Source organism: Gorilla gorilla, chromosome X (assembly GCF_029281585.2).
Source record: "Gorilla gorilla gorilla isolate KB3781 chromosome X, NHGRI_mGorGor1-v2.1_pri, whole genome shotgun sequence".
NCBI lineage: Eukaryota > Metazoa > Chordata > Mammalia > Primates > Hominidae > Gorilla > Gorilla gorilla.
In genome coordinates, this window is record NC_073247.2 from 104,129,525 (window position 1) to 104,155,729 (window position 26,205).

The 26,205-nt window shown below is 35.1% G+C and overlaps 1 protein-coding gene across 1 annotated transcript in view; it reads left to right on the top strand.

The window, feature by feature from the left end:
- The window catches only part of PCDH11X (protocadherin 11 X-linked), an 840,422-nt gene that overhangs the window by 589,741 nt on the left and 224,476 nt on the right, over positions 1-26,205 (top strand). The window contains exon 10 of the mRNA XM_063703283.1: positions 18,723-18,921. Within this exon, the coding sequence (XP_063559353.1) occupies positions 18,723-18,921 (199 nt within the window). The remainder of the gene's footprint in view (positions 1-18,722; positions 18,922-26,205) is intronic.

Below are 26,205 nucleotides of genomic sequence, written 5' to 3' on the forward strand. Positions count from 1 at the left end.
GGGATTACAGGCATGAGCCACCGCGCCCAGCCAAAGAACTATATTTTCTTACTGATCATCTTTCTGGTTCCAGCCATTATTGACAATGGAATATTGAAGTCTACTATTTTTGTAGTACTGTCTCCTTTCAATTCTGTTAATGTTGGCTTCATATATTTAGAAGCTCTGATATGTAGTGCATGTATGCTAATAATTATATATTTTTGGTGAATAGACATTTATCAATACATATTGTCCTTTTTTGTCTCTTGTAACATTTTTTGGTGTAAAATCTATTGCTTACTATTAGCATAGCTATGATTGCTTTCTTTTGGCCACTATTTGCATGGACTATCTGTTTTCACCTTTTATCCTTCAACCTATTTGTGTTCTTACTTCTAACATGAGTCTATTGTAGACAGTACATATTTAGTTCCTGGTTATTCATTCACTATGCCAGTGTAATGTCTTATAATGTCTTATAATTAAGGTGTTTAATCCATTTAAATTTTAAGCAATTGCTCATAGTCAGGACTTACTATTACCACCATATTATATTTTTAAAAATCTCTCTTTCTTCTCATATGCACCACAAATTGCATCTGACCTTTTAGAGTATAGGTGACTTTTCTAATGAGATTCAGAAAATAATTTCCAGTTGTCCATTTGGCATTTCTACCTGTATGTTCATTACTCTTGAAGTGATTTAAGTAGGAAAAGAGGATGCTACCTTTTAAATTTGTTTCCATTATTTAACTAGAAGAGTTTGTTCATTAAAACATTATACTCCTCAGACATGTCACTTAACTCAAGTATTATGGTACTCTCTTTTGCAAATGTGAGTCCTCAAAAATTCATTAGTGTACTTTTAATTCAACAGATATTTATTGACTTTTACCCGTTACATTCTTGGTATTGTTCAAGGTACTGAGTATATCACAGTGAACAAGACAGAGGAAAGCTTCTGCTCTCATGGAGATAGACAATAAGCATAATAAATCAGTAAGTGATATAGTGTATTAGAATATGTTTATGTGCTGTGCATAAACTAGAGAAGTGTAGGTGGGAATAGCAGTGCCACTTGGGGGTGGGTGATTTGATGGCTTTTGGGTAATAAGGGTTTAGGTACTTTTGGGTATATAAGGAAGACAGATTTGGATCATAGTGCCAACAGAGGAGCTATGAATGAAATTAGCATAATTATATTATGATATACAGATGTTGAATTTTCTTTATAATGTAAGAAATATATGTCTATTTTATTTATTTATTGAGTATGATTCCTAGCAACAGATAACTAGCTAAATAAACTGCCTTTCTCTTAAGCTCAATGCTAATTGAAAAAGAAATTAAAGTCAGAATCCATGTAGGACAGTGAGGAATTCATGACTATCAATATCAGGATCTCCTTTCAGAGAGCATCACAAAAGTGTGCTGATAGACATGATGAAGGAAAATAAGGAAAATAAAAGATTCTTAGGGGAGGGAATATGCTATTTTTTGTGATAAGCAACTCCTGTTACTTCTCTTTGATAGGTACAGGATTATAATCTAACCCTCAATTTTACCCTGTTTTGAAGAATATGTTTTAAAGTGAGCTTAAATAATACAATATAAAAATTGACTTCTTCAAGTGGCGAGAGCACTCAGAGACGCGACGTGGAGCTGGCGGGTACCGAGCGGGTGCCTCAGTCTCCTTCCCCTCCCCTCGCCTAGCCTTGCCGTCTTCTCCACGCAGATGGACCGGAACTATGTGATCCCGGAAGTTCTAGGGCCTTTGCTGTGTGTGGGATAAACGGTCATGGCGGAGGCTCCAGCTCCCGTGACAACAGCCACAACATCAGCAGCAGGAGACGCAGCGGCAGCAGCCACAGCGGCCTCCCACACCCCGATCCCCACAGTCACTGCCCCATCCCCAGTGTCTTATTTGTACAATGTATTTTAAATGAGGTAGCAATGCATTATAAGTATTTAATAATTAGCTTATCAATTGTTACATTATATTTGTCTAAAGTTTGAAAACCACTAATTTTAAGCATGTATCATTGATAGATCATCAAAAACTATATTATTAATAGAACATTTATTTTCAGCTAAATTGAAGAGACGTAGCAGGATAATAAGGCCCAGCACTTAGATTTGATTATACAATTAAAAATATTTTACACCATAAATGACTATTCATTAACTAAATTGAATCATCTGACTCAAGTTGGTATGTCAATCAAATGAATTTTCAAATGTTTTAAAATAATCATATATTCATACATTGATACTAGGAGATAAAAATATGTTTTAGAGACTGCTAAAAGGAAGGAAAACTTTTGCCCTTACTCTTAGGGTTTTTCTGCTGGATATGGGAATTAAACTGACACGAGACAGGTCAATAGAAGAAATGTATACATATTTATTCAATACAAGTTTTACATGGCATGGGAGTCTTCATAAATAAGGAAATGAAGACCCAAAGACGCAGTTGGAGTTGAAAACTTACATGCTGTATTGGACAAAATGTAGTAAATTGTGAAAATGTAACAAGGCAAAGGGGTTTGGGCTAGAGGAGTTAATTGGGTAGAGTTGTGACTAAGAAGATAAGGTTGGTTTAACAAAGTTTGTACAAATTTCCCTCAGTCTCAATTTTCTGTCCTCGAAGACAAGTTTTCTTGCCTTCCAGTACAAAGAGGATATCTTTCGCATGGGAATTTCGTCTCCTGCTGTTAAGAAACAGAATGAAGGTCAGAGTGAACTTCTTGCACCTGCTGTTTTTCAAATGCCTTTAGCTCAAAATAATTCTTATGCCAAAGAGCATATTCTGGAATGATGTGTTTTAAAATCCTTCACTGCATTAGATTTCAGAGTAAGAAAGGAGCAGAATATAACTCTTAAAAGGATGTTTCTGAATCTTAAAATCTCTGAGAGAAATTAGGAAGTAGGCTTTTCTTGAATGAGGCTGAGGTATTAACCACTTCGATTTTTTTAAACAGCTCATTAATAATCAAGTAATTATATCAGAAAGATAATTAGATTTGATCCTTAGAAATGTGCCTACATATTTTAGTGTAAAACTAAAGAGTAATGCTTTACTGAATTAACTGATTTTTTAAACAGAAGACAGTGTTCAAACAAGTGAACTGTATTCATTTACTTTCATTCATCTAAATGAAATTGTATCCTATTTTTCTAAGACTTCACAGCACTCATCCTTTTCCAATAACCAATTTTGCACCGCAACTCCTGTGGCAATTAAAAAAACAATAATTTGCTTGCTTGTAGATGTTGCACTACAAAATGAGACATTTTAAAGACCAAGGATGCATGTTCCTATGAGATTGTTTTGAAGTTTTTATATATAATTATATTTAATGAAGTGACTGGTTATAATTTCCATGGTTTCATATAGTCTTTATGTTGTTTTTATTGCATTTTCAAAACCTCACTTTTATATTTGTCATTTTTTTTCTTCAGAAATGAATCATGGAACTTTATATTTTCCTGGCCATTTCTCTTTTTATAATATGAATTTTAAAAATCAATAATGCAACCCTTTAAAAAACATTTACCAAATTTTAAATTTCTGAAGATTATTTTCAATTGAATTATGTGTAACTCACATTTTGTCTTTTCCACCACAGAATACTGCTTCAAGTTGCCTCAGTACAAGTTTGTTATCTTAACATTTCTCTTTTATCCAAAGACGATTTATCCATTGTCTCCCAGAGAGTGCTCTTTGTCTCCAGATATTTGCACTTAGCATAGTAATAGTCAGGAAGACCTTTATCAATACTTCAGAATATCAATGAAAAGTCTTTTTTTTCCTCCTAACAAATGAATATTAGATGTGGAAGCTTCACAGTATGCTACATTTCTGGTATGATAATTGATTATATTTGTTTGAAGAATGATTCTTCTGCAACGTGAGCTTTTTGTTGGTTCAGTTGAAAATAATAGAAAGATCCTCTGGATCTGAGATGTGTTCAGGTGTAATAAGCAACATTTAACAAATGTTACACTGTTGCCATTTAACAAATGTCTTTGGAATTCAATTGAGCCAGGTTTTAAAATGATAATCCATATCACCATGTGTGAAATGTAATTCAGATCTCGTTTATCCATATTTAAATTGTGTATAAAATTTATGAAAATGTCCAAAGGCTTATCAAATTGAATTATTAATTACTATCTTGAAATTATTGGTGTCAAATAAATCAATGATTTTTGTTGATATTATATGAATATATGGATAAGCAAATTTAGATGTGATTTCTTCATAATACATTGGCATGGCAAAATTTTTAAAATGTGCAGTTAATGAAAATTTATCCTAAATATTTGGGATTATTAAATATAAAATTAAACATGCAGATTGTTAAGGGTTTACCTCACTTACTTTTTAATCATTCCATTCATTTATATATATATATATATATATATATATATATATATATATATATATTTTTTTTTTTTTTTGAGATGGAGACTTGCTCAGTTGCCCAGGCTGGATTGCAGTGGCATGATCTCAGCTCACTGCAAGCTCTGCCTCCTGGGTTCATGCCATTCTCCTGCCTCAGCCTCCTGAGTAGCTAGGACTGCAGGTACCCACCACCAAGCCCGGCTAATTTTTTTTTGTAGTTTTAGTAGAGACGGGGTTTCACCGTGTTAGCCAGGATGGTCTTGATCTCCTGACCTCATGATCCACCCTCCTCGGCCTCCCAAAGTGCTGGGATTACAGGTGTGAGCCACCGAACCTGGCCCATTCATTTATATTTTTAAGAATTAGTTTATGTTTATATGTATTTTCAATTATTACCTTAAAAATATTTGCTAGTAGTATCTAGTTAAAGATTATTGCATCTTTAAAGTGTTTACCTGTTTACATGACTTTTAATATTATTTTTTGTTGTTTCTTTGTTTGTTTTTGAGATGGAGTCTCGCTCTGTCGCCCAGGCTGGAGTGCAGTGGCTCAGTCTCGGCTCGCTGCAATCTCCGCCTCCTGGGTTCAAGCAGTTCCCTGCCACAGCCTCCCGAGTAGCTGGGATTACAGGCACCCGCCACCACGCCCGGCTAATTTTTGTATTTTTAGTAGAGACAGGGTTTCACCATCTTGGCCAGGCTGGTCTCGAACTCCTGACCTTGTGATCCACCCTCCTCGGCCTCCCAAAGTGCTGGGATTATAGGCGTGAGCCACCGTGCCCGGCCTTGTTTTGTTTGTTAAAGGCAATTTTTTAAATAACCTGAGAAGGAAATTAAGAAATATTGATGTGCTTAGACTTTTGAAAAGCATTGTGCATATGTGAATGCATGTGCATGTGTGTGTGTATTCTTCCTACCATCAAGATATCTTCTTTATGCCCTTCTTTCCCCTATTAGGTCTGAGCTCATATTTGTAAATGTATATATCACAACATATTTTGCTGTTATTTGGATCAGAGAAAAATCTGTTTCATAAAATGTACCACAAACTGACATGTCAAACTTGTTTTAAAAAATCAATTGCGGGGTGAGCAACTGTCTTTAATTTGAATTTATCCCGTCTTTTATGACCAGTTTCCAATTTAGAGTTTACCCTCTTAACATCGAGTTACTTGTGTTATTTTCTCAAAGTGATGTAATTATTTTGCTTTTGCTTCATTACTGCAACAAAATTTAAATAGATTCATAAATAAGCAATTTTAGAGGAGCATGAAAACTAACAAAATGTAACAAACACACTGAAGAGATTTGATGATTTGCATTTTCACGAAGCTATTGAACAAAAAAAAAATCCAGCAGCACTAATATACAGCAAATTCATCTTTCAACAATAGGGCTAACTTAATTCTTTGTGCCATATGTCTATTAGGATTTTAAGCTGCTTGGTTGTCTGTGATCACTAAGTGAAGGTGAAGTCTAGATTAATAAAACATATTTCAAAGGCTGATGTCAAAACAGAAGCAAATGTTCGGAGTGCGCTACTCTTTCTTTAGGTAAAATAAATAGCACTTGATTCTTCCTCTTTTCAGTATCACTTTTTGCATAAATAAATAAATAAATAAATAAATCCTGCACTTATTTGTGACAATAACTTAATGTTCCATTATGTTTAATTTAACATTCTTTAAATTTAAACATTATTAGCTAATGGCAGTTTTCAAAGTACCACCAGTTCTAACTCCTGACCCTTATGTCAGTTACTAATGAGTCACTTGTGATTTACATTAACATTTGGAAACATGATCAAAATATTTTTTAAAAACAGATAATTTTCCAGTAAGGAAATATTCTATATAATTGCCAGGTACAGTTTTATAGATTCTATGTGTTAATTACTTACTGAAGAATTGTCAAGGTGTAAGTGGAAAGGACAGAAAGGTATCATTTTGAAATTTAATAGGAACTTCAGAGAGCTAGAGACAAAACTAGTCTTTTAAAATTGTAAAATATGACCTACTGTATCTTGTAGGATGTAATCTTTTCAATTTGTATATCTTAAATAAACCATTAAATGCACTTCAGAAATCAGAACTTTTGGAAGGCTCATTGCATTTAACATTGGTTGAACTCAGTATTGGACCTAGAGTCATTATACTTATTTGGGAATATTTATCATGAATGAAGGTGCCCCAACACTACAGTTTATAGAGCTCTTAAGCACAAATCTCTTTTAGCAATATTTTTTCTTCAATGCCATGAGATTCATAGCTCTAGTTTTAACAGTCCTATGATCCAACTTGTCTTCATTGTAAATAAAAGAAAAATTTTGTATTATGAAGGCTGTACCAAGCAATAATCAATTCTTATTAAATAGAAAATATGTGATTCCTTTATTCACACAAGCATATAATCTGAAAAAAATATTTTTACTGATTTTATTTTAATCCTTATAGTACCATGCAATTGTCTTAGTTTTTCTTCAGAACAGCGTCACTCTAGTATGATCAAATTATCCACAGATAATTTCATATCTGTGAAGCTCCCCCATCCCACGTTTTTTCATTATATTATACCATGGCCATCTCTGTGTTAATAATGTCATAACTAGATCATATGTATCATTTATCAAAAGTGAGCAGGAACACATCCTGAATGCAAAATCATTCTAGTAATAGCAACTAATTAAAGTGAATTAAAAGTGAACTGATTAAACTGTATAGTTAATGGATGTAGTGGCTTGAAAATATAAAATTATATATATATATCCAAAGACAATTCATCAATTTTGCCAAGTAAAAGTGAATATATTCATGTTTCAGAATTGGTCTCTTATTTTTAAGATAATCCTATGACTTTTGAATGTTATAGAATTTAATTATTCAACAGATAACAAATTGTAATAATGATTTCTCTGATCAATACAATGTATTTTTGATCTACAAAGAGGGTATACGAGCAATAAAAATCCCAGAAATGTTGCCCATAATGATTTCAAATGCCTTAGAATGATTAATATTATAAATTTAGAAAGATATTTTTGTGTAGATTTATTTTTGATTTTTAGGAAAAATAATGATTTTTGAGAGTTTTTATTTCATAGTTTCACTGTAAGTTGTCTTGTTTAATTGTCCTTTAATGAGTGTCAGGGTAAGAGATGTGATTAAATATAATATTGTGGCAAAAGGAGATGTCTATAGAATAAAAATTGTGAAATAATCATATTCTAAAATTGTTCTAATTAGGGTACAGTCTGACGTCATTAGAACTTCATTACTCTAATATGATCATATTAAAATGCCAAAAAAAGAGTCTATTATAAACACATTTAGAAAACTTAATCAGCATTCCCAGTTTTCTCTCATACACACGTATAAATATATATGTTTCTGAAATTATCAAAGAACCATGTCTTAATCTGCTCAGGCTGCTAGAACAAAATGCTATTAACTAGGTGGCTTATAAACAACATAAATTTATTTCTCAGAGTTCTGGAGGCTAAGAAGTCCTAGATCAAGTTGTTGGCAAATTCAGTGTCTGGTGAAGGCTCACTTCCTGGTTCATAAACAAGGAGGCATCTTTTCACTGTGTACTCACATGGCAGAAAGGGTAAGAGATCTTTGAAGTCACTTATATAAGGGCACTAATCTGATTTATAAGGGATCTGCCCTCATGACCTAAGCACCTCCCAAAGGCCAACTTCCAGACGCCATCACATTAGTGATTATGTTTTAACATATGAATTTTAGGGTGACACAAACATTCACTCTGTGGTAGACCATGTGGCTTAAATAATCTGAATCTTACTTCGGACCTACTAAAACAGAACAGAATATTTGAATTTTGAAACCCAGGAATTTGTGATGGCAGTCGCGGCTGTCTGGAGTGGCCACTGCCATGACACCAGCTGCAGTGGGGGAGGCGTGACCAGGGTTGCATGCTCTATGGAGCCTGTGGGAACCAGGAACAGGTGGGAGCCCCGCCTCCTTCTGAATTGGAGGGGTGAGAGCCTCGCCCTCCCAGGTGCAGTTGCAGGGGCCCCAGCTGGGACTGCTGCCCCAGGCATCCTGTGCTCTTGGGGACCCAGGAAGCCCTCCTGCCCCAGCAGGCTTGAAAGAGCCTGCACCTGCTGCTTGGCCTCTCAGCTCTCCAGCTGCCCACTCCAATTTTGGAGCAAAGTTGAGGCCAAGCCTGGGCACTGTGGCAACCTGGTGGGATGTGTGTGAGCTTTTGGCGGTGCTGACATGCCCATGGCTGCCTCAGCCACCTCCAGACTTTGACCACCCACAAACAAGGGAGGGAAGCAGAGGGGGTGCTGAGGGCAGCTGGGCATGGGCCTGAAGGTGCCCTTTGGCATGAACAGCCTGGGTGCCATAGATGACATGATTGATAGTGGGTGCCATGGATGACATGATTGATAGCGTCAGGAGGCATAGAGGCTTCTGCTCAGAAAAGGGCATGTCCCTGGTGAAGTCCCACCTTCCAGTCAGAGAAGGCCTGAAGCCTGGGGGCCCGTTGGCCAGTTCCTCAGACCAGAGTGAGAATGCGTGCTTTTTCTGGCCTGCCTATGGCTGTCCATGGACCAATCAGCATGGACTTTCTCCCGTCTCAAGCCCATAAAAACTCCAGGACTCAGTGAGAATTGGACAAATGACAGATGACCTAACTGCTGTTAGGAGCTACCCACTCCGTGTCTTCTGAGAGGTGCGCTGTCACTCAACAAAGCATCTCTTCACTTTGCTCACACTCCAATTGTCTGCATACCTCATTCTTCCTGGACACAGGACTCAGGACCCACCAAATGGCAGGACTGAAAGAGCTGTAACACAAACAGGGCTGAAACACCACCACCCCCAACCCAACTTGCCACGTTGAGGGTGATGAGGATAGAAGAGAGAAGAAGAGAAGAGCTGTGCCCTTTGGGGAGCCTGGACCTAGGAGCTCCCTGAGCCAGGGCTGTGACACCCTTTTTGAGGCTCTGTGGGTCCTGGCATCTCCAAGCTTCCAGGTGCCACCATGTTCCCTGGTGCCCAATTCACTTGCAGTACGGTTGGTTCAGCTGCAGCCTTGCAGGGATCCAGTGCCCACGCTGGCACCTGCAGCTGCCCACCTCACCACAGCCAGGGTACCTGGTTATGCGCAGTGGCCGGAACTTGTGCTTGCTCACTCACACACCTCTCTCCTCCCTGCATTTGACTTGCCTTTGGCAGGCATGGGATCCGGGCTGGTAGTGAGACCTGAGTGCAGCCTGCCAAGCCGAGTGGGTGGAATAAGCCCAGTGGGCCCGAGCAAAACTCGAGCAAAGGCACCATTGGCCACAGAGGTTTCTGTGTGGTGAAGCAACACCCCAAAGATCTTGTGACATATGCATGATTAACAAATTAACTAGGTGATTTCTACGTAGCTGATGTTTTGAAAACCACTTGATAGCTACTGGTTGCAGTAGCTAGCTATCAATTTTATCCAAATTTGCATTCCCTTATCTAATTCCCAAATGTTATGAAAGGCAACAAAAGTAGTGTTACAAAAGGTCCAAATAATATATTGGAGGTAAATATACAAGATTGATTTATGGGTTTTAGAGTCGGAGACTATATCTTTCTACTAGTTTGTATTCCCATCCTCAATTTAGAAATAATTAAGAAGTATATGTTTATACCTTTTTAAGAAAAATGAAAAGGACAGTGCCATATCAATTTACTCCTGGGACCATAGCATAATCTTTTTTTTTTAATTCTTTAACTTGTCAGTCACTTTGAGGTTATTTTTAATACCATGTGTGTGTATGTGTGTATGTGCGTGTGGAGTATGTGGGTGTGGTAGACAGTATATAGAGATATTTTTGTTTGTATGGAAAATAAGTAGAGGGGAGTCTGCTTTTAGAAGAAATACACCTCTGTAGAGAGATCCACAAGTAAAAGACTACAGCAACACTACAGAAATTAGTTGATTACAATTCCTCCCCACAACTCCACCCACAACTATATTTACCACAACGTTGCTTGCTACTATCTTCCACACTGGTGAATATTATTACTGGAAGATGCAACTATTTTTATTTATTATTTGATTATCTATGATGATTATAGAACTTCAATTTTTTTTAAATGTAAGAAAAGTTCAAAGGAAACATTGGTCTATTCATCTCATATTAATTTCCAGGAAGTGACACATATTACAAAGCAGCAATTGTTTTCCATGTGCTAATGAACACCAGATAAAAAAGACGAAACAAACATGTTTCATATACACCAGAATGGGTCTAAAACAAATATGTTACCACTATCCATAAACTCAACACACTAACGAAATTGCTAGCATACTAGCCGATGTGTGCATTCTCCAGTTTTATTAGGAATACATTCTAATAATTATTATTTAAAAACTGATATTTATTCACAATCATAACTTTTTGTTGCATTTTTTACTAACATTAAACAAGAAATATTTTGATCCAAGCGTTTATGCCATTAATGACAATGCCAGGTTTTTCCTCTTTCGTTGTATGCTACAAAATTATTCCAACATCTAATCCAAGTCAGAAACCATCTGTTGCTTGAATGACATTTGGCTTGTTTAAAATGTATTAATTAAACAGACATGTTGTGTAACTATGGCAAAGGGAGAATTATTTTGCAAATATAAAGGAGTGACACCAGAGATGAAGCAGTGTTCAACCAAACTTGTGGCTTATTTTATGGAAACATATTTTCAAATAACAACTAGAAAAACTTAACTATTGACTAATATTCTTAAAAATAAAATGATTATTTGGATCATATGTGATCCATGGTTCCATCATCTCCCAAGTCTATTTCATCACTGACAATGGAGTAAGTAGTTTAGGTTTGATCTTGTTAATTATGCTAGTAGACTACAGGGACAAAAATGAAAAGGGTTAATAGGATCGTAAAAGTTCTGAAAACCATAACAAGTTAGGATGGGAATTATAGCCTGGCATAGGAAGACTTATACATAAGTCTTAACTATCTTCAAACACAGGAGGGCTTGTCATGTAGAAGAACAATCACACATATTTTATGTAACTAAAGGCATATCTAAAGAAAATTGGTGGGAACTTCTCCTTCTGTCAATGTTTTCATTTCTAGCAGCTACCAACCCTCCTAATACACACTGTGAGCTGGAGAAACAGATATCCAAGGTTGTTAAAATTAAAAATAAAAGCAGAGTATGGTAGATATGATCCTGAAAACAAACTTTGTGATAAATACTTTAGGAATTTACATGCCTTTATTCCCCCACTTGCTTCCTGATATGAGGTTCTTTTAGGATAGCTGAGGCTATCAGATAACTATTGGATAGTCAAGGTGCTTTGGTAATTCATAAGTTTAAATGTAAGTCACTAAATATGGATGTGGTTAGTACCAAAAACAATGTAGATATTTCTACTATTCTTTTTTTGACTGATAATTAGGCTTTTCATTGAAACCATTGTCTATTTCAGTTTTAATATTTGGTTTTAGTATTGCTTAATGGCTTTTTTGACACATGCCAGTTTCAAAGCATATTAAGTTTCAATTCTGTCATATTTTAAATGTTAGTCAAAGAATTGTAGTTTCTCAAACATTCACAATATTGCTATTTCATTTGCAAAGTTCACACAACTGCAGTAATAGCCAATTTAACAATTTATAAGCAATAACATTCCTGAAAGAAGAAGCTTCATCTTGCATATCTACAAATAGATTATTTCCATTCTGATTGAGCTGAAATGAATTATGATTCAAGGAAAGAAAGAAAGTTGCCTGCTTATAATGCCATGTAGTCTTCTAATCAGCAAAAAATATGTCTGACTGTGCCACACACACACACACACACACACACACACAAAACTTATATCATGAAAAATGTAATGGCCGAATAGTCAGAGCTAGGAGGTCACCCGATTCTGGTACAATGTAGCTTCATAAAAAGCCTCCAGCACATGCTAGTGATGTATTATGGTACTTAAAAAAAAAATAGCCATGAAGGGTAAAACCCCCAGAAACATGAGAAATGAGACTATTCAAATTTTATGAAATGGAGCAGTGAGGCTGGGAGCAGTGGCTCACGCCTGTAATCTCAGTACTTTGGGAGGCTGAAGCGAGTGGATCACAAGGTTAGGAGTTCGAGACCAGCCTGGCCAATATGGTGAAACCCCGTCTCTACTAAAAATACAAAAATTAGCCAGGCGTGGTGGCGGGCGCCTGTAGTCCCAACTACTCGGGAGGCTGAGGCAGAAGAATTGCTTGAACCCGGGAGGCAGAGGTTGCAGTAGGCTGAGACTGCACCACTGCACTCCAGCCTGGGCGACAGAGCAAGACTCCATCTCGAAAAAAGAAAAAAAGAACAAAAAAGAAAGAAAAGAAATGAAGCAGTGAAAACACAATTAGGCCAACAGGTCAACTGATCCATCCTGCAAAATGACTTGAGTTGGTAAAGTAGAAAGTTTTATGACTACAAACTTCAAGGCCAAGTAGTAAAGGCCTGCTACAAAATAAAAAGGCCTGATATGTCATCTGTGAGATTTACACTGGGAATTATGATCTTCACATGGGATGTGCATGCTGGCCATATAATGCACATGAAAATCTTTAGTTTCTAACCAGGCTATTTGCACATTTTACTTTATGATATATTGAGTAATTATAAATCATTTGGCTAAGAGACAGTACCTATGGGAAAAAATGCAGAAATCCTCTGACATTCAGAATGAGGTTGTTTACTATTATAAAACGTGGGAACTTGGAATCTTAAAGTATTCTTAATAGTTTGAAATTCAAAATGTTTTATACATAAATCAAAAACAAACTTGCATATGATAATCCTTAGAAAGTAATGACCCTACATGTGATTACTCTTTCTAATCAGAGTTACTGGTGATGACAGTGAATCTAAAGGAAGATTGGGTTAGAGTGTATTAGGTTTGAACTCATGGCGTGTGCAAGGTTGTATAAGTAATTCTAATGAGCCTTGTCTAACATGATACTCAAGTATTCTATAATTAGAATCACAGGGTCACCTATCTGCATGCAGCCTCTTTGGTGCCAGATTAACCTGTCCGAAATGCCACTTGCATCATGTTATGAAATGTAAAAATATTTACCTGATAATTACTATGAAATGATGCCTTCATGAGGTTTAATGGACACAAGAATGCTGGGGATTTGATATTTAGTCTGTAAATGATTTATGTGAATGACACCAATATAATTTCTGGGTATTGTTGCGTTCTGGAATTTTGATTCATTTGAGCTAAAAATGAGGTGTGTAGATTTTAGGGAGAGGCATCCTGTGCTATTTCTCTCTGCTACTGGCAGAAAATAACTAGCTTTTCAGGGCAAATATTTATTCATGAAAACGCCAGGATTTATTTCCATCCCATAAAGTCACTATTCCAGTCAATAGATTTGTTTTAATTTCTGTGTCACAACTTCTCTGCAGGGCTACGACAGAAATTTGTCATGAACAAATTATGACATGAATATTAATGTAGTAGCCCTTTTATACTACACAATAATTATCTTTAACCAGCTTTTCCATATTGACAAAATTAGCCTTCCAGATCAGAGGTCTTCAAACCATGGCCTTTAGAGCCAAATGATGAAGAAGTTCAAGCAAAACATTATATTTAATAATACATAAAAGTACCTAAATTTTAAATTTCAGTGTCCATAAGTACAGTTTTATTGGAACACAGGCAGGCCCATTCAGTTTCATATTGTCTATGGCTGTTTTTACACTTCAACATTAGGGTTAAGTAGTTGAGACAGAGACTGTATCATATGGCCCACAAAGCCTAAAATATTTACTATCTCATTCTTTACAGAAAAAGTTTGCTGAACCTTCAGTTTAATGGTTATAAGAGGGGTCCTAGAGGATGATTAGTTTATCATTCTTAAAACTGTAGATAAATGTTGTGTGTGTTTTTTTTTAATTATACTTAAGTTTTGGGATACATGTGCAGAATGTGCAGGTTTTTTACATAAGTATACACATGCCATGGTGGTTTGCTGCATCCATCAACCCATCATCTACATTAGGTATTTCTCCTAATGCTATCCCTCCCCTAGCCCCACACCCTCCAACAAGCCCCAGTGTGTGATGTTCCCCTCCCTGTGTCCATATGTTCTCATTGTTGAACTCCCACTTAAGAGTGACAACATGCAGTGTTTGGTTTTCTGTTCCTGTGTTAGTTTGCTGAGAATGATGGTTTCCAGCTTCATCCATGTTCGTGCAAAGGAAACGAACTCATCCTCTTTTATGGCTGCATAGTATTCCATGGAATGTATGTGCCACATTTTCTTAATCCAGTCTATCATTGTTGGACATTTGGGTTGGTTCCAAGTCTTTGCTATTGTGAACAGTGCCGCAATAAACATACATGTGCATGAGTCTTTATAGTAGAATGATTTATAATCCTTTGGGTATATACCCAGTAATGGGATCGCTCGGTCAAATGGTATTTCTGGTTCTAGACCCTTGAGGAATCGCCGCACTGTCTTCCACAATGGTTGAACTAATTTACACTCCCACCAACAGTGTAAAAGTGTTCCTATTTCTCCACATCCTCTCCAGCATCTGTTGTTTCCTGACATTTTAATGATCGCCATTCTAACTGGTGTGAGATGATACCTCATTGTGGTTTTGATTTGCATTTTTCTAATGACCATTGAGGATGAGCTTCTTTTCATGTTTGCTGGCCGCATAAATGTCTTCTTTTGAGAAATGTCTCTTCGTATCCTTTGCCCACTTTTTAATGGGGTTGTTTGTTTTTTTTCTTGTAAATTTGTTTAAGTTCTTTGTAGATTCTGGGTATTAGTCCTTTGTCAGATGGATAGATTGCAAATATTTTCTCCCATTCTGTAGGTTGCCTGCTCACTCTGATGATAGTTTCTTTAAATGTTGTAAATTTTTTATATATTACGAATTTCTACATAGATCCAACAAGCTATTGACAATGTTTTAGTTAGTTTATTTACAAGAATGCAAATGTAACCACCCAGTGGGTTCACCTTGCCCGCTGCCTAGACAGAGCCGATTTATCAAGACAGGGGGATTGCAATAGAGAAGGAGTAATTCACGCAGAGTTGGCTGTGTAGGAGTCCAGAGTTTTATTATTACTCAAATAAGTCTCCCTGAGCATTTGGGGAGAGAGTTTTTAAGGACAACTTGGTGGGTGAGGGGAAGCCAGTGAGCCAGGAGTGCTGATTGGTCAGTGGTGAAATCGTAGAGATTCAAAGCTGTCTTCTTGGGCTGAGTTAGCTCCTGGGGCGGGGTGGGGGGCACAAGATCAGATGAGCCAGTTTATCGATCTGGGTGGTGCCAGCTGGTCCATCAAGTGCAGGATCTGCAAAATATCTCAAGCACTGATCTTAGGAGCAGTTTAGGGAGGGTCAGAATCTTGTAGCCTCCAGCTGCATGACTCCTAAACCATAATTACTAATCTTGTGGCTAATGTTAATCTTACAAAGGCAATCTAGTCCCCAGGCAAGAAAGAGGTCAGCTTTGGGAAAGGGCTGTTAGTGTATTTGTTTTAAACTATAAACTAAGTTTCTCCCAAAGTTAGTTCAGCCTATTCCCAGGAATGGACAAGGACAGCTTGGAGGTTAAGAAGCAAGGCGGAGTTGGCTAGGTTAGATACCTTTCACTGTCTCAGTCATAATTTTGCAAAGGCAGTTTCACAAGGGCTTATTTAGTACTCTGAGACTTTAGAGTTGAAGCAGCTAAACTTTTTATAAACTTTTATGAAACTCTGCTTTTGAAGAATACAGTATTGATGATTATTTCAGTAGCTCCCTACTAAATATCTTTAGTACTAATAAATAATAGATGACTGACAGGCTAGGTAATCCATGTATTTTAATGTCCTGTAATTCAGGGTAACATTCGGATTATGTCTGTATAGAGGTGATCAGAAGACGACCTGAAGCTTTTATTTTCCTCTTTTCACTGTGGGTTCTAGATACAAAGACAAACAGAAAAAGGGATATTGACTAGGCAAAAGCATACAAAAAGATATTTCAGTTACATTATTTCCCTGATAAATGCTTTAAATCTTAGAAAATACAGTGTGGTTTAATCAGATAATACAGTCAATCTCACTCTTCACAGCTTCCACACAACCTAACACTCATCCCCCAAAAAACTAAAACCAAGGCTGGGTGAGGTGGCTCATGCCTGTAATCCTAGCACTTTTGGAGGCCTAGGTGGGTGGATTGCTTGAGCTCAAGGGTCGAGACCAGCCTGGGCAACATGGTGAAACCCCATCTCTACCAAAAATACAAAAAATTAGCTTGGCGTGGTGGTGCGCACCTATGGTTCCAGTTACTTGGGAGGGTCGCTTGAGCCTGGGAGGTAGAGGTTGCAGTGAGCCAAGATTGCGCCATTGCATTCCAACCTAGATGACAGAATGAGACCCTGTCTAAAACAAAACAAAACAAAACAAACAACAGCAAAAACCCCTGCCTTCTGAACTCCTCAATATTACTTAGTTCCAGCAAGCTTTTCTTTTATTCAGTTTATTTTCTGCTCGTACTAATTCTGCTAAGAGTTACCTTAACCAACACCACCCACTACTCCCTCTGAGAGGCCCAAAGGAATCCTGTCTGGCTGTTACACTTACATGTAGAAAATCAGCAGACTATTTCTCATTAGAAGAAGTAATTTTATGTTCAGAAACATATTCCATAAGATATATTACATATTACATGCATTAGTCATTTTCTCCTGTTTTATTGAGACTTTAATATAAAAATAATGGCTAAAAACTAAAGAAGATTCAAGTGAGCTACTTAAATATTTTATGCATCTATTATATTTTCATATATCTTCCAATAAGTTTGAAGTATGATATTCAAATCTTTTCATAGCTCCATCTGAATGGCTGACTGTTAGACCTGAATTTGTGAAAACATATGCATTCTGTTATGAAAATGCCTAGGATGTAAATTCTTGTGATCTTTGATGTATGCAAATCTCTTAAATAAATTATACCTAATTCGAAGCTTTCATGCTGCCAGTAGTTCAGTGCTTTGGTTGATCTATTGTTACATAGCAAACCATCAGTAATCTTTGGGGACATAAAAATCAATAGTCCTTCTTAATTTTTAGGTCAGGAATTTAGGTAGTGTACAGCAGATATAGCTATTTCTGCTCCACAACGACTGCTGCCTTAAGTAGGGGGTGCTCAAATGTCTGAAGATAGTTAGGATGACTCCAATAAGGCCACCAGCTGGAATGTTCATAATGGGTTCTTCATGTACATATCCAGCGCCTGAACTTGAGTGGCTGGAACAGCTGGGCCTCTCTCAGCACTGTAGTCTCTTTTTATACAGTCTTTCCATGAAGCTAGCTTGAGCTTCCCCACAGTATGGCATGCTCCCAGTACTCAAACTACTTTCAATGCAGCTGTAATTTTCCATGGTGAGTTTTCCAAGGGTGCAAAGCAGAAGCTACAAGGTTTGATTACAGAGTCTGTGCAGATTCAATGTGGTCTCAGGCTACTTGAAAGTCTGAATATCAAGAGGTGATGTCCATTGGGGAGCCTATTGTTGGAGACTACTACATATAGCATAGCAATGCTGCAAACAGAAATGCTACTACAAGATCTGGTGAAGATGTTGCAAACTTCTTCTTTCAGAAACCAAATGCTTCATCTTTATCTCTTTATTTGTACATATATTTTTATATTCTGCTAGGAATACCATTTATGATGATAACTATAATTTGTTTTTATAATTACCATTAACTCTTATCCATATTATGTAATTACTTTTTTTCTTAGAAAGTGAAATCAATTTAAATAAATTCCAATTCAAAATTTTGTCCCTAAGATTCTTCTAAAAGATGATGTACTTTTAGTTTTCTAAGTCTACATGATTGAATAAATTTGTGTTATTATTTACAGTTTCAGCTCACTAGCAACTTACAGATACAGCAAAAAAGTATGGTTATATTTATCCACGCTTATTAGTCAAAAAATAAGTTATTGCCAAATAATACCTAAATAAATACATGTTAAAATTATGATTGGAATTTCCAGTTTGCTCAAATATGCTATAAAGCTGACTGTCTCTTGCTTTAGAACAAGTTGACTTTCATTCTGCATCTGGCTGTGCCTTGTTTCGAAATATAATGGAAGCAACACTGCCTTCAGGTGAAGAAGGTTTGAACACAGAATTGTGTTATTCACAAAAGCCTGAAATTGTTCAGAACTCAAGATAATGTTAATGTGTCTTCACCAGATAGCCGAAATAATGCATTTTCTAAATTGCAGCATTAAGCAATTATTCACATCATATCTGAAACCCTGTAATTTTCATTCTCCCTTTCAGTCCCAGCGGCGTGTCACATTTCACCTGCCAGAAGGCTCTCAGGAAAGCAGCAGTGATGGTGGACTGGGAGACCATGATGCAGGCAGCCTTACCAGCACATCCCATGGCCTGCCCCTTGGCTATCCTCAGGAGGAGTACTTTGATCGTGCTACACCCAGCAATCGCACTGAAGGGGATGGCAACTCCGATCCTGAATCTAGTAAGTGATACCTCTCTGGTTCCTCAATATAAACGGGCTTACTGTGTTTGCAACTCAAGCTATCATAGCCATAATAACATGGGCTAATTCGTTATGTTATTGTGAATAGTGACACATTTTTGAAAGGTAAACATACAGAATTAGATGGATGGCATGTATAAGGCAGTTTATAATATTTTAAATGTATGATCATAACTACTCTGAATGAAATTTATTATAGTGACTTTGTTAAGGCATAGATAGAATTTTCCATTTATGTACACCTGTATATTTATTTGTATATAAACAGCCAATTTATTTTATTTTATTCATTTACTTGTGAAGGTATAAATTTTTTCTTATATATAAAAATTATTTTCTAGATTTTATTTTTGTTTTTAGTAGAGATAAAAACCATTGACAGTTATTTTCTTCCTGAGGAAATAAGAGATCCTGACTCCAATGTAGGAGAGGGCATCTGAGGTTTTCAGTAATATACTGAAATCACACACCTGTGGCATGTTACTGTTTAGAAAGGTATTCACATTTGGTCTTCAGACAGAAGGCACAAAATCTGTGTTTTGCAAATTCCAAAGATGTTGAACTCTTTAAAAGGATCATAGAGTTGATATTAAATAAAATTTCATTAAATGTATTATCTTGAACGTGTAGCGAACAACCTTGCTGATTTATAATTTCAGGAAATACAAAATTTGATAAGATATATATTTCTCAGAAGAGTCTTGAAATTGCAAGAAGCTACAATTTGCTCCATTTATGTTATGTACATAAAAGTATGTAGGTACAAAAAAGCATACAATATATGTGAGAAAAAAGTCATAGCCATAAACCAATATGAAAAAAAATGGGCCAAATACCTGGCAAAAACATAAATAAGGTAATATAAACTAGACATTTTGAAAGGTTATTTTGAGCATTATGGATTGCAGGGATGTATAATTCAAATAAAGCTTCTAGGCTTTAGAACAAAATAGCTTCCCTATCATTGTATTTTAATCCTCTATTTTTGAAACTTCAAAAAATAGGGAAATGGATTGGCTAAACATTATGATATAATCTAAGGCTAAACATATGGAACCAATGACAACATAACATCAACTTTTTCTCTCTACAGATGTAGATGCTATATATTATAGGTATTTTTAATGTAAAAATATTAGAGACTTTTGAGTCAGCAAGTTCAGGCAGTCCTGAAAATCTACTATCTCCATTTTCAATTTTATACTTGGAATAAATGATCAACATTTGTTCTGAAGATAAAAAATTCCCCTATACCTTGTGTCACTAAACTATCTTTAATTTACTTTGTTTAGCACAGCAAAATGACTCCTGGTAGAAATACATAGTTGTGATTATATTTACTTGTGTAATGAACTAAGAGCTAATCTCTAATAAGAATATGATCATAAGTAACAAATACACATTAAGCAAGGGTGCCACTGATCTTCTTTACTCCATAAATCATTGTTTTAGTTGTAGGTCTATCATGCCCTGTTAAATAAGAATATAGAAATGGGATAAGTATCATTTTTATAAACTGGAAAGAGTTGATTCATTTGTACATGACATGTGTTACTAAGCCTCTTTCACAGAGGATTGCATAGCGACAATTAAAGAGTAAACTCAGAGTAAGCATCCACAGTGCACATCTCACCCTGAAATAAAATTCCAACTGAATGAGACTCAAATGGAATACTGTTGATAATAATAGGAGAATTGGTATGTGTTAGAAATAGTAAAACATTTAACATTAAATATAGCTTTATTAATCCCAATTCTATCTAGAAATAAGTAGTTGTTTTAAAAAGTATTCAAATGCATAGTTCTTAACAGAAGCTGATCTTGTTTATAGTTAAGGATATAAGTGCTAGCATCAATGTATTAGCTGACATGCTTAGGGGCTTTTTTTAAAAAAATGGGTGCTTTCTATTAGGAGCTAAACATTTCTCTCTTCTAATTATATTTACACTATTATCTTGAACATTAAATATCTTGTTCATATTTACTCTACAGGATGAAGGACTCACAAAATTTGCATTAAAAACTTTAGTTGCTAAATCGATTTTATTTTAAAATCTAGATGTCTGTGGGCAATGATAATAGTAAAGCAAATTATATATTTTGCTGCTTATTATTTTAATAAACTTATGCAAAGGGTAGATATAATTAAAAATGAATGCCCATTTTCTACAAGTCTAACAATATTGTTAAGTGAATGTTTAAATGTTATTTTTTACTATGAATAATACTAACAAACTGCTCTCCTACTAAATGTGAAACCTCCCCCTAAATCATGTTCCAAGAAAATTTTGGTTAGGAGTTTTGTTTTGGGACAGTCAGAGACCTTACTAAAAGTGCAAGAAGCGCAATAATTTACTTGAAATGAAGCTCCATTGTCTTAATGTGTCACGGTAGTGAAATGTTTAACATAGTACGTGTGTGTGTGTGTGTGTTGTTTTAATTAAAAAGAAAAAACATAGCTGGTTTAGAATTGGCCATAGCAAAGTAATCTCTTTAGGCTAATACTGATGATAAGGTATTTTGATTCTTCAAAAAGCAAAGCTATAGCTCTGAAATAGCACCCAATAATGGGTTTTATGATATGGAGCAGATGCCAATAAACTGTGCAGAGTTTGTCAATAGCACCACTGATAGGAATGTAAAGTGTTAGAGGAAATAAATGCTCTCCTTAAGCAATGGAATTAATTTATGCAGTTCCCATTTCACATTTTGAAACATATTACATCTTCAATCTGCTTTCTTTCTTGCTAGTGAATTGCCAAAATAGCACATAGTTCTGCAAATCCTTTGTAAATTCACAAAACAGAAATAAATATGACATTTATGAATAAGGGTATTCTGTAAAATTTGCTAGAGGGATTTATTAATACTGCTTTAAAAATATAGTTCCCTGGTTGATAAAAGTCTGCTGCGTAGATGAAGAAATCACACAATTCATTCTCTTAAGTCTTTTGCCAAGACTATTAACTTTCCTTTTTAAAATAAAGAAAACAAACTCAAGCCAATTATTACTTTTTGAGGAGACAAAGTCAATAAAATATCCTGTCTCATTCCATCTGAAGACTGTAATTTTTAAATTGTATAATTGCAATCTCTGTACTGTGGCCATTGGACTAAGGGTCACTTAATGCCATTCTATACAGTTCTGTCTTCCTTGGATGACAGCTTATATTCTAGACCTTTCCTCCTACCATAGCCTCATCAGATTACTTACAATGAACCCTGCTCTTTGAAGCTAGTTAATTTGTTAAAAAGCAAAAACAAAATAGAAACCCAATTCAAAAACAGCACTATTGATTGCTGCTGGGTTACTGTGGATACTGAAACAGATAATGTCTGCATTTTCAAAGGATTTTCTTGAGACACATTCATGGAGACACATGTGGCCCTGGTAAAGAACAAGTTGTGAGTCTACTTTTGAGGATTTTACATATCCAGGTGTAGTGTTAACTCAGAGATTTGAGGACAGTGAGATCCTCTTGGGACTACTGTAAACACATTAAACTATGTATGGCCCTGTGTTCCTATCTACTTATTTTTAAGTAGTCTCAGATAAAATATGATTTTTGAGGATATGATTTAAAAATGCTTTCCAATTTGTTTTCTAAATTTTTTTCTGTTTTTATAATTCAGACTGAGTTCTGAGACATATAGAAATATTAGCAAATGTCTACCACATTAAACTTCTGAGATTTTTTAATACTCTATGTTTATGAAGCCAGGATTTTTATGTTTTGTCCTCAAATAGAGAATGCATTGCTGCTATTTCACTATAGGTAAGTTGGATCTAAAAGGGTAACTACTAATATTTTTACACATCTACTGATCTGCTGGCATATTATAATTTTCCAGCTTCATTGGAAGAGATAAAATAGCCATAATTCTTTGGAAGATAAATGGTGAAATAGAGTATTGCTAAAGAGGCTCAAATCAGTCTTCAGCTTTCTAGTCATAAATCAGTTCAATTGCAGAGAAAAATCCCCCTAAAATGAAGAGGAGAATGATTTAGTTTATATCAGTATTTTAATTTTCTTCAACTGAACAAGTTATGTCATCTGTATTTTTTAAAACCTCTTCATTGTATGTGATCATTTCACGCATGAAGTCACTCTATCTGAAAATGTTATAGCTGGTCTAGTGTCTAACATTGAATCTTAAAGTAACAAAATACTTGAGTGAAATTTCTTCATCTTCCCCCAAAAAAGTTAATGCTTTTCCGCTTTTTGTATACCATAGTCATTTCTGTGATACAAAAGAAGAAAATATAGAGTTTCAAGAACATTTAGGGCTAAAAAATTATATGTTTAAAATAAAGATAAATATATGTTTTTATTAAAATGATGTCTGCTAGAGTTTATCTCAGGTTAGCAAATCTGTTTGACATTCATTTTTATTTCAGTAGTAGATCAGGTTTGCTTAGCACTCAAATACACTACTAATTAATTCACAACAAGGAAGTAATTAATCTTTCCCTGGCAAGGCACTTTGATTGATCTTCTACCAGTAATCTAATAAATTGGTATAAAAAGTGGGAGACCAATTTGATTGACTAGAATGAATTTCTACTCAGAGAAATGCCAGATTTTCTCCTGATCTGCTAAGAGTATTGACATGAATAACACTAGGGTAATTACTAGTAAGTGTTTGAACATCTCATTATTTGAATATCTAATTCTAAAGGTAGACTACTGGTAAAATTAAAAAATCAAAACCGAAAACTGTGAAACTTTAAAAGAATAAGCTAGTAATGGGTCATTAAAACTCAGCCTTTCATAATTAAAAACATTAGGAGTCAGTTGTCTAAAAGCAAAATAAAGCCATGGAAATATTTTTCCTGGAAAATATTGATATACTAGTACCTTGGGGAAAGCAGTGATCTAATTATCTAAAAAATTCAAGGAGAAAATATGATTCAATTACAGAAAAAAGGAGTAGTATTGGTTAGTATATTTAAGAGGAGAGTAACACTTCTGATGTGGCAGAAAATCATCTGAATCCACAGTTCAGCTAATGTTACCTGTATAACTGTTAATTAAGTGTTTTTGTTTGCTGCTATATGCCCAGGAAAATTTGACTCCATAGGCTTTCTAATATTTCTTTAAAATGCATTTTTGACAAAAGTCACATATCAATTCATGTATTACAATAAAAAGAAAAGTGAATGCATCATTTTGTTAATATTTTTACATGAAACAAATAGGAAATATATTCCACTTAACAAAAAGAAATTATGCTCCCTTTAAAGGTTAATTACGCAGCAAGGCCAATTCTGACTCTGTAGGCTATGTATTTGTAAGATTATTTCTTAAATCTGTGCTCATTAGCCTATATAATAGTGTCAGTCCATGGTAGAGAGGGGGGAGTAAAATAATTTAAATCAGCTCAGCAAGCTTAATGTCATGTGTTTTGAAAAATGAATCAATCAATATTTCTAAGGAGTGATATTATCATTATCAATGATATCAGTTATGGTCTATTTCGAGAAAGAGGTTGAACTCCATGGCCCTGGGTTCTGGAAATATAGGACATATGCCTGCTCTATTTCATTGCCTTGCCACCAGAAAACAATATATAGCTTTATGCTGCTACTGAAAATTTAAAAATTTCCTTAATATTTATTAATATTTTTAAGGAAACAATAATATCAAAGTCACTTTTATTCTTTTTCAAATGAAATATCATTGTAATAATTGATACTGTCTATGATTATTACCAGTTTATTTTAGTCCCTGATGTGTTATGTAAATAGTGTTAGAAAAGTATATATAAATAGGTTACAAAGAATGGTTCCACCCAAGAGTTCAGCCATCTGCCATTGTTTTAGAGAGAATAAGGTATACTTGGTAGTGACAGTAGTTTTTATAATAAATGTGCTTAGGCAGGTATAAACAGTGATCTGGTAGCAGATGCTCTGTGATGTATATTAATTTTACCATTTAAACTGACGTGCTTTTCAAAAGTAAATCTTTCTCTATTGAAGCTTCTGAAAGTTTATAAATACATTATAATAAGAAAAATGGGTAAAACACGTCTTACGATACCATCCTATCATATTCAACTTCCCTATATAAGAGATGAAATCTCAATGTAGACCAATTGAAAAATGACTGCTAATTTGGAGTATATAGGCTTTGTGAAGGCAACAAAAGCTTTATGCTAGAGATAATCTTTAAAAAATTATAGAGGTCATGAATTAAAATGAGAAGTATATGTTTAAAGTTGGAGACTTGAAGACATTTACAGGATTTTATTTGGGTGACAGTCTCTAAGATGAGTGTATCTTTAATATCTTAAATATAATATGGATTAGATAGAGGTTGATCACTCAAAAGCAGGCCACTATAAGTAAAGCAATCTCTTATCTTGTCTTTTCTGTTTGAAAGTGACAAGCACTAGGAGACTGGCACAAGCTGCCAATTGAAAGCCAATGTCATAGGTCTGGAATGTCAATAAGCTTGAATAATCACCTAAAGTGGCAGAGAATAGGTGGCCTTCTCTTCACAATAAACCTTCTCTTGCTTCTAAATTTTATTAAGCTTCCTACACCAAATAATAAAGGTCATTTAACATTTGTGTTTCTATAATTTATGAGCCATGAGGCAATTCATTTTATGACAACATTCTTTCTTCTGCTTTTTTAAAAATCTTACTTCTCACTTTCCTTTGCCTATAAGACAGACTATTTGCCATTTGTTATTTTTTGTAGTTCTTTGAAAGTCAGTATAATCAGTCATTCAAGATGTAGCATTTGGGTGACTTGGAATATTTAGTAGTGTTAGCCACACATCAACTTCTTATTTTAAAATGATTTATAAATTTTAATGAATGAGGAGTATTGTAGCAACATATTTTTAATCTCCATGACACTTTTAAAATTGTACAATAACTTGCAACTCTCATGATTGCTTTCATCAACAGAACATTCAACAACCGGTGAATATATCAAGGAATTCATTAAAAAATGAATAACTATAGACCATCTGTCTTACCATGATTTCTGTGATTTTTTAATTTACATTTTATTGAATATTGAAGATGCTCAATAGAGAATAGAATAGAGATAACAGTGTCCGCTTAGCCAATTTTTTCTCTCTCTTAATCAATAATCTTAGAAATTGTTTTCCCAGTTCCACTAGGTACATGGTCTTTATCTGGCACTTCTTTTTTTAATCAATCTTATATTGGAAATGTTTGTATGTTATCTAAACAAACTTTTTCTGAATAGTGTATATGAAATAAGCCATTAAAAGTTTATTTTTTTCT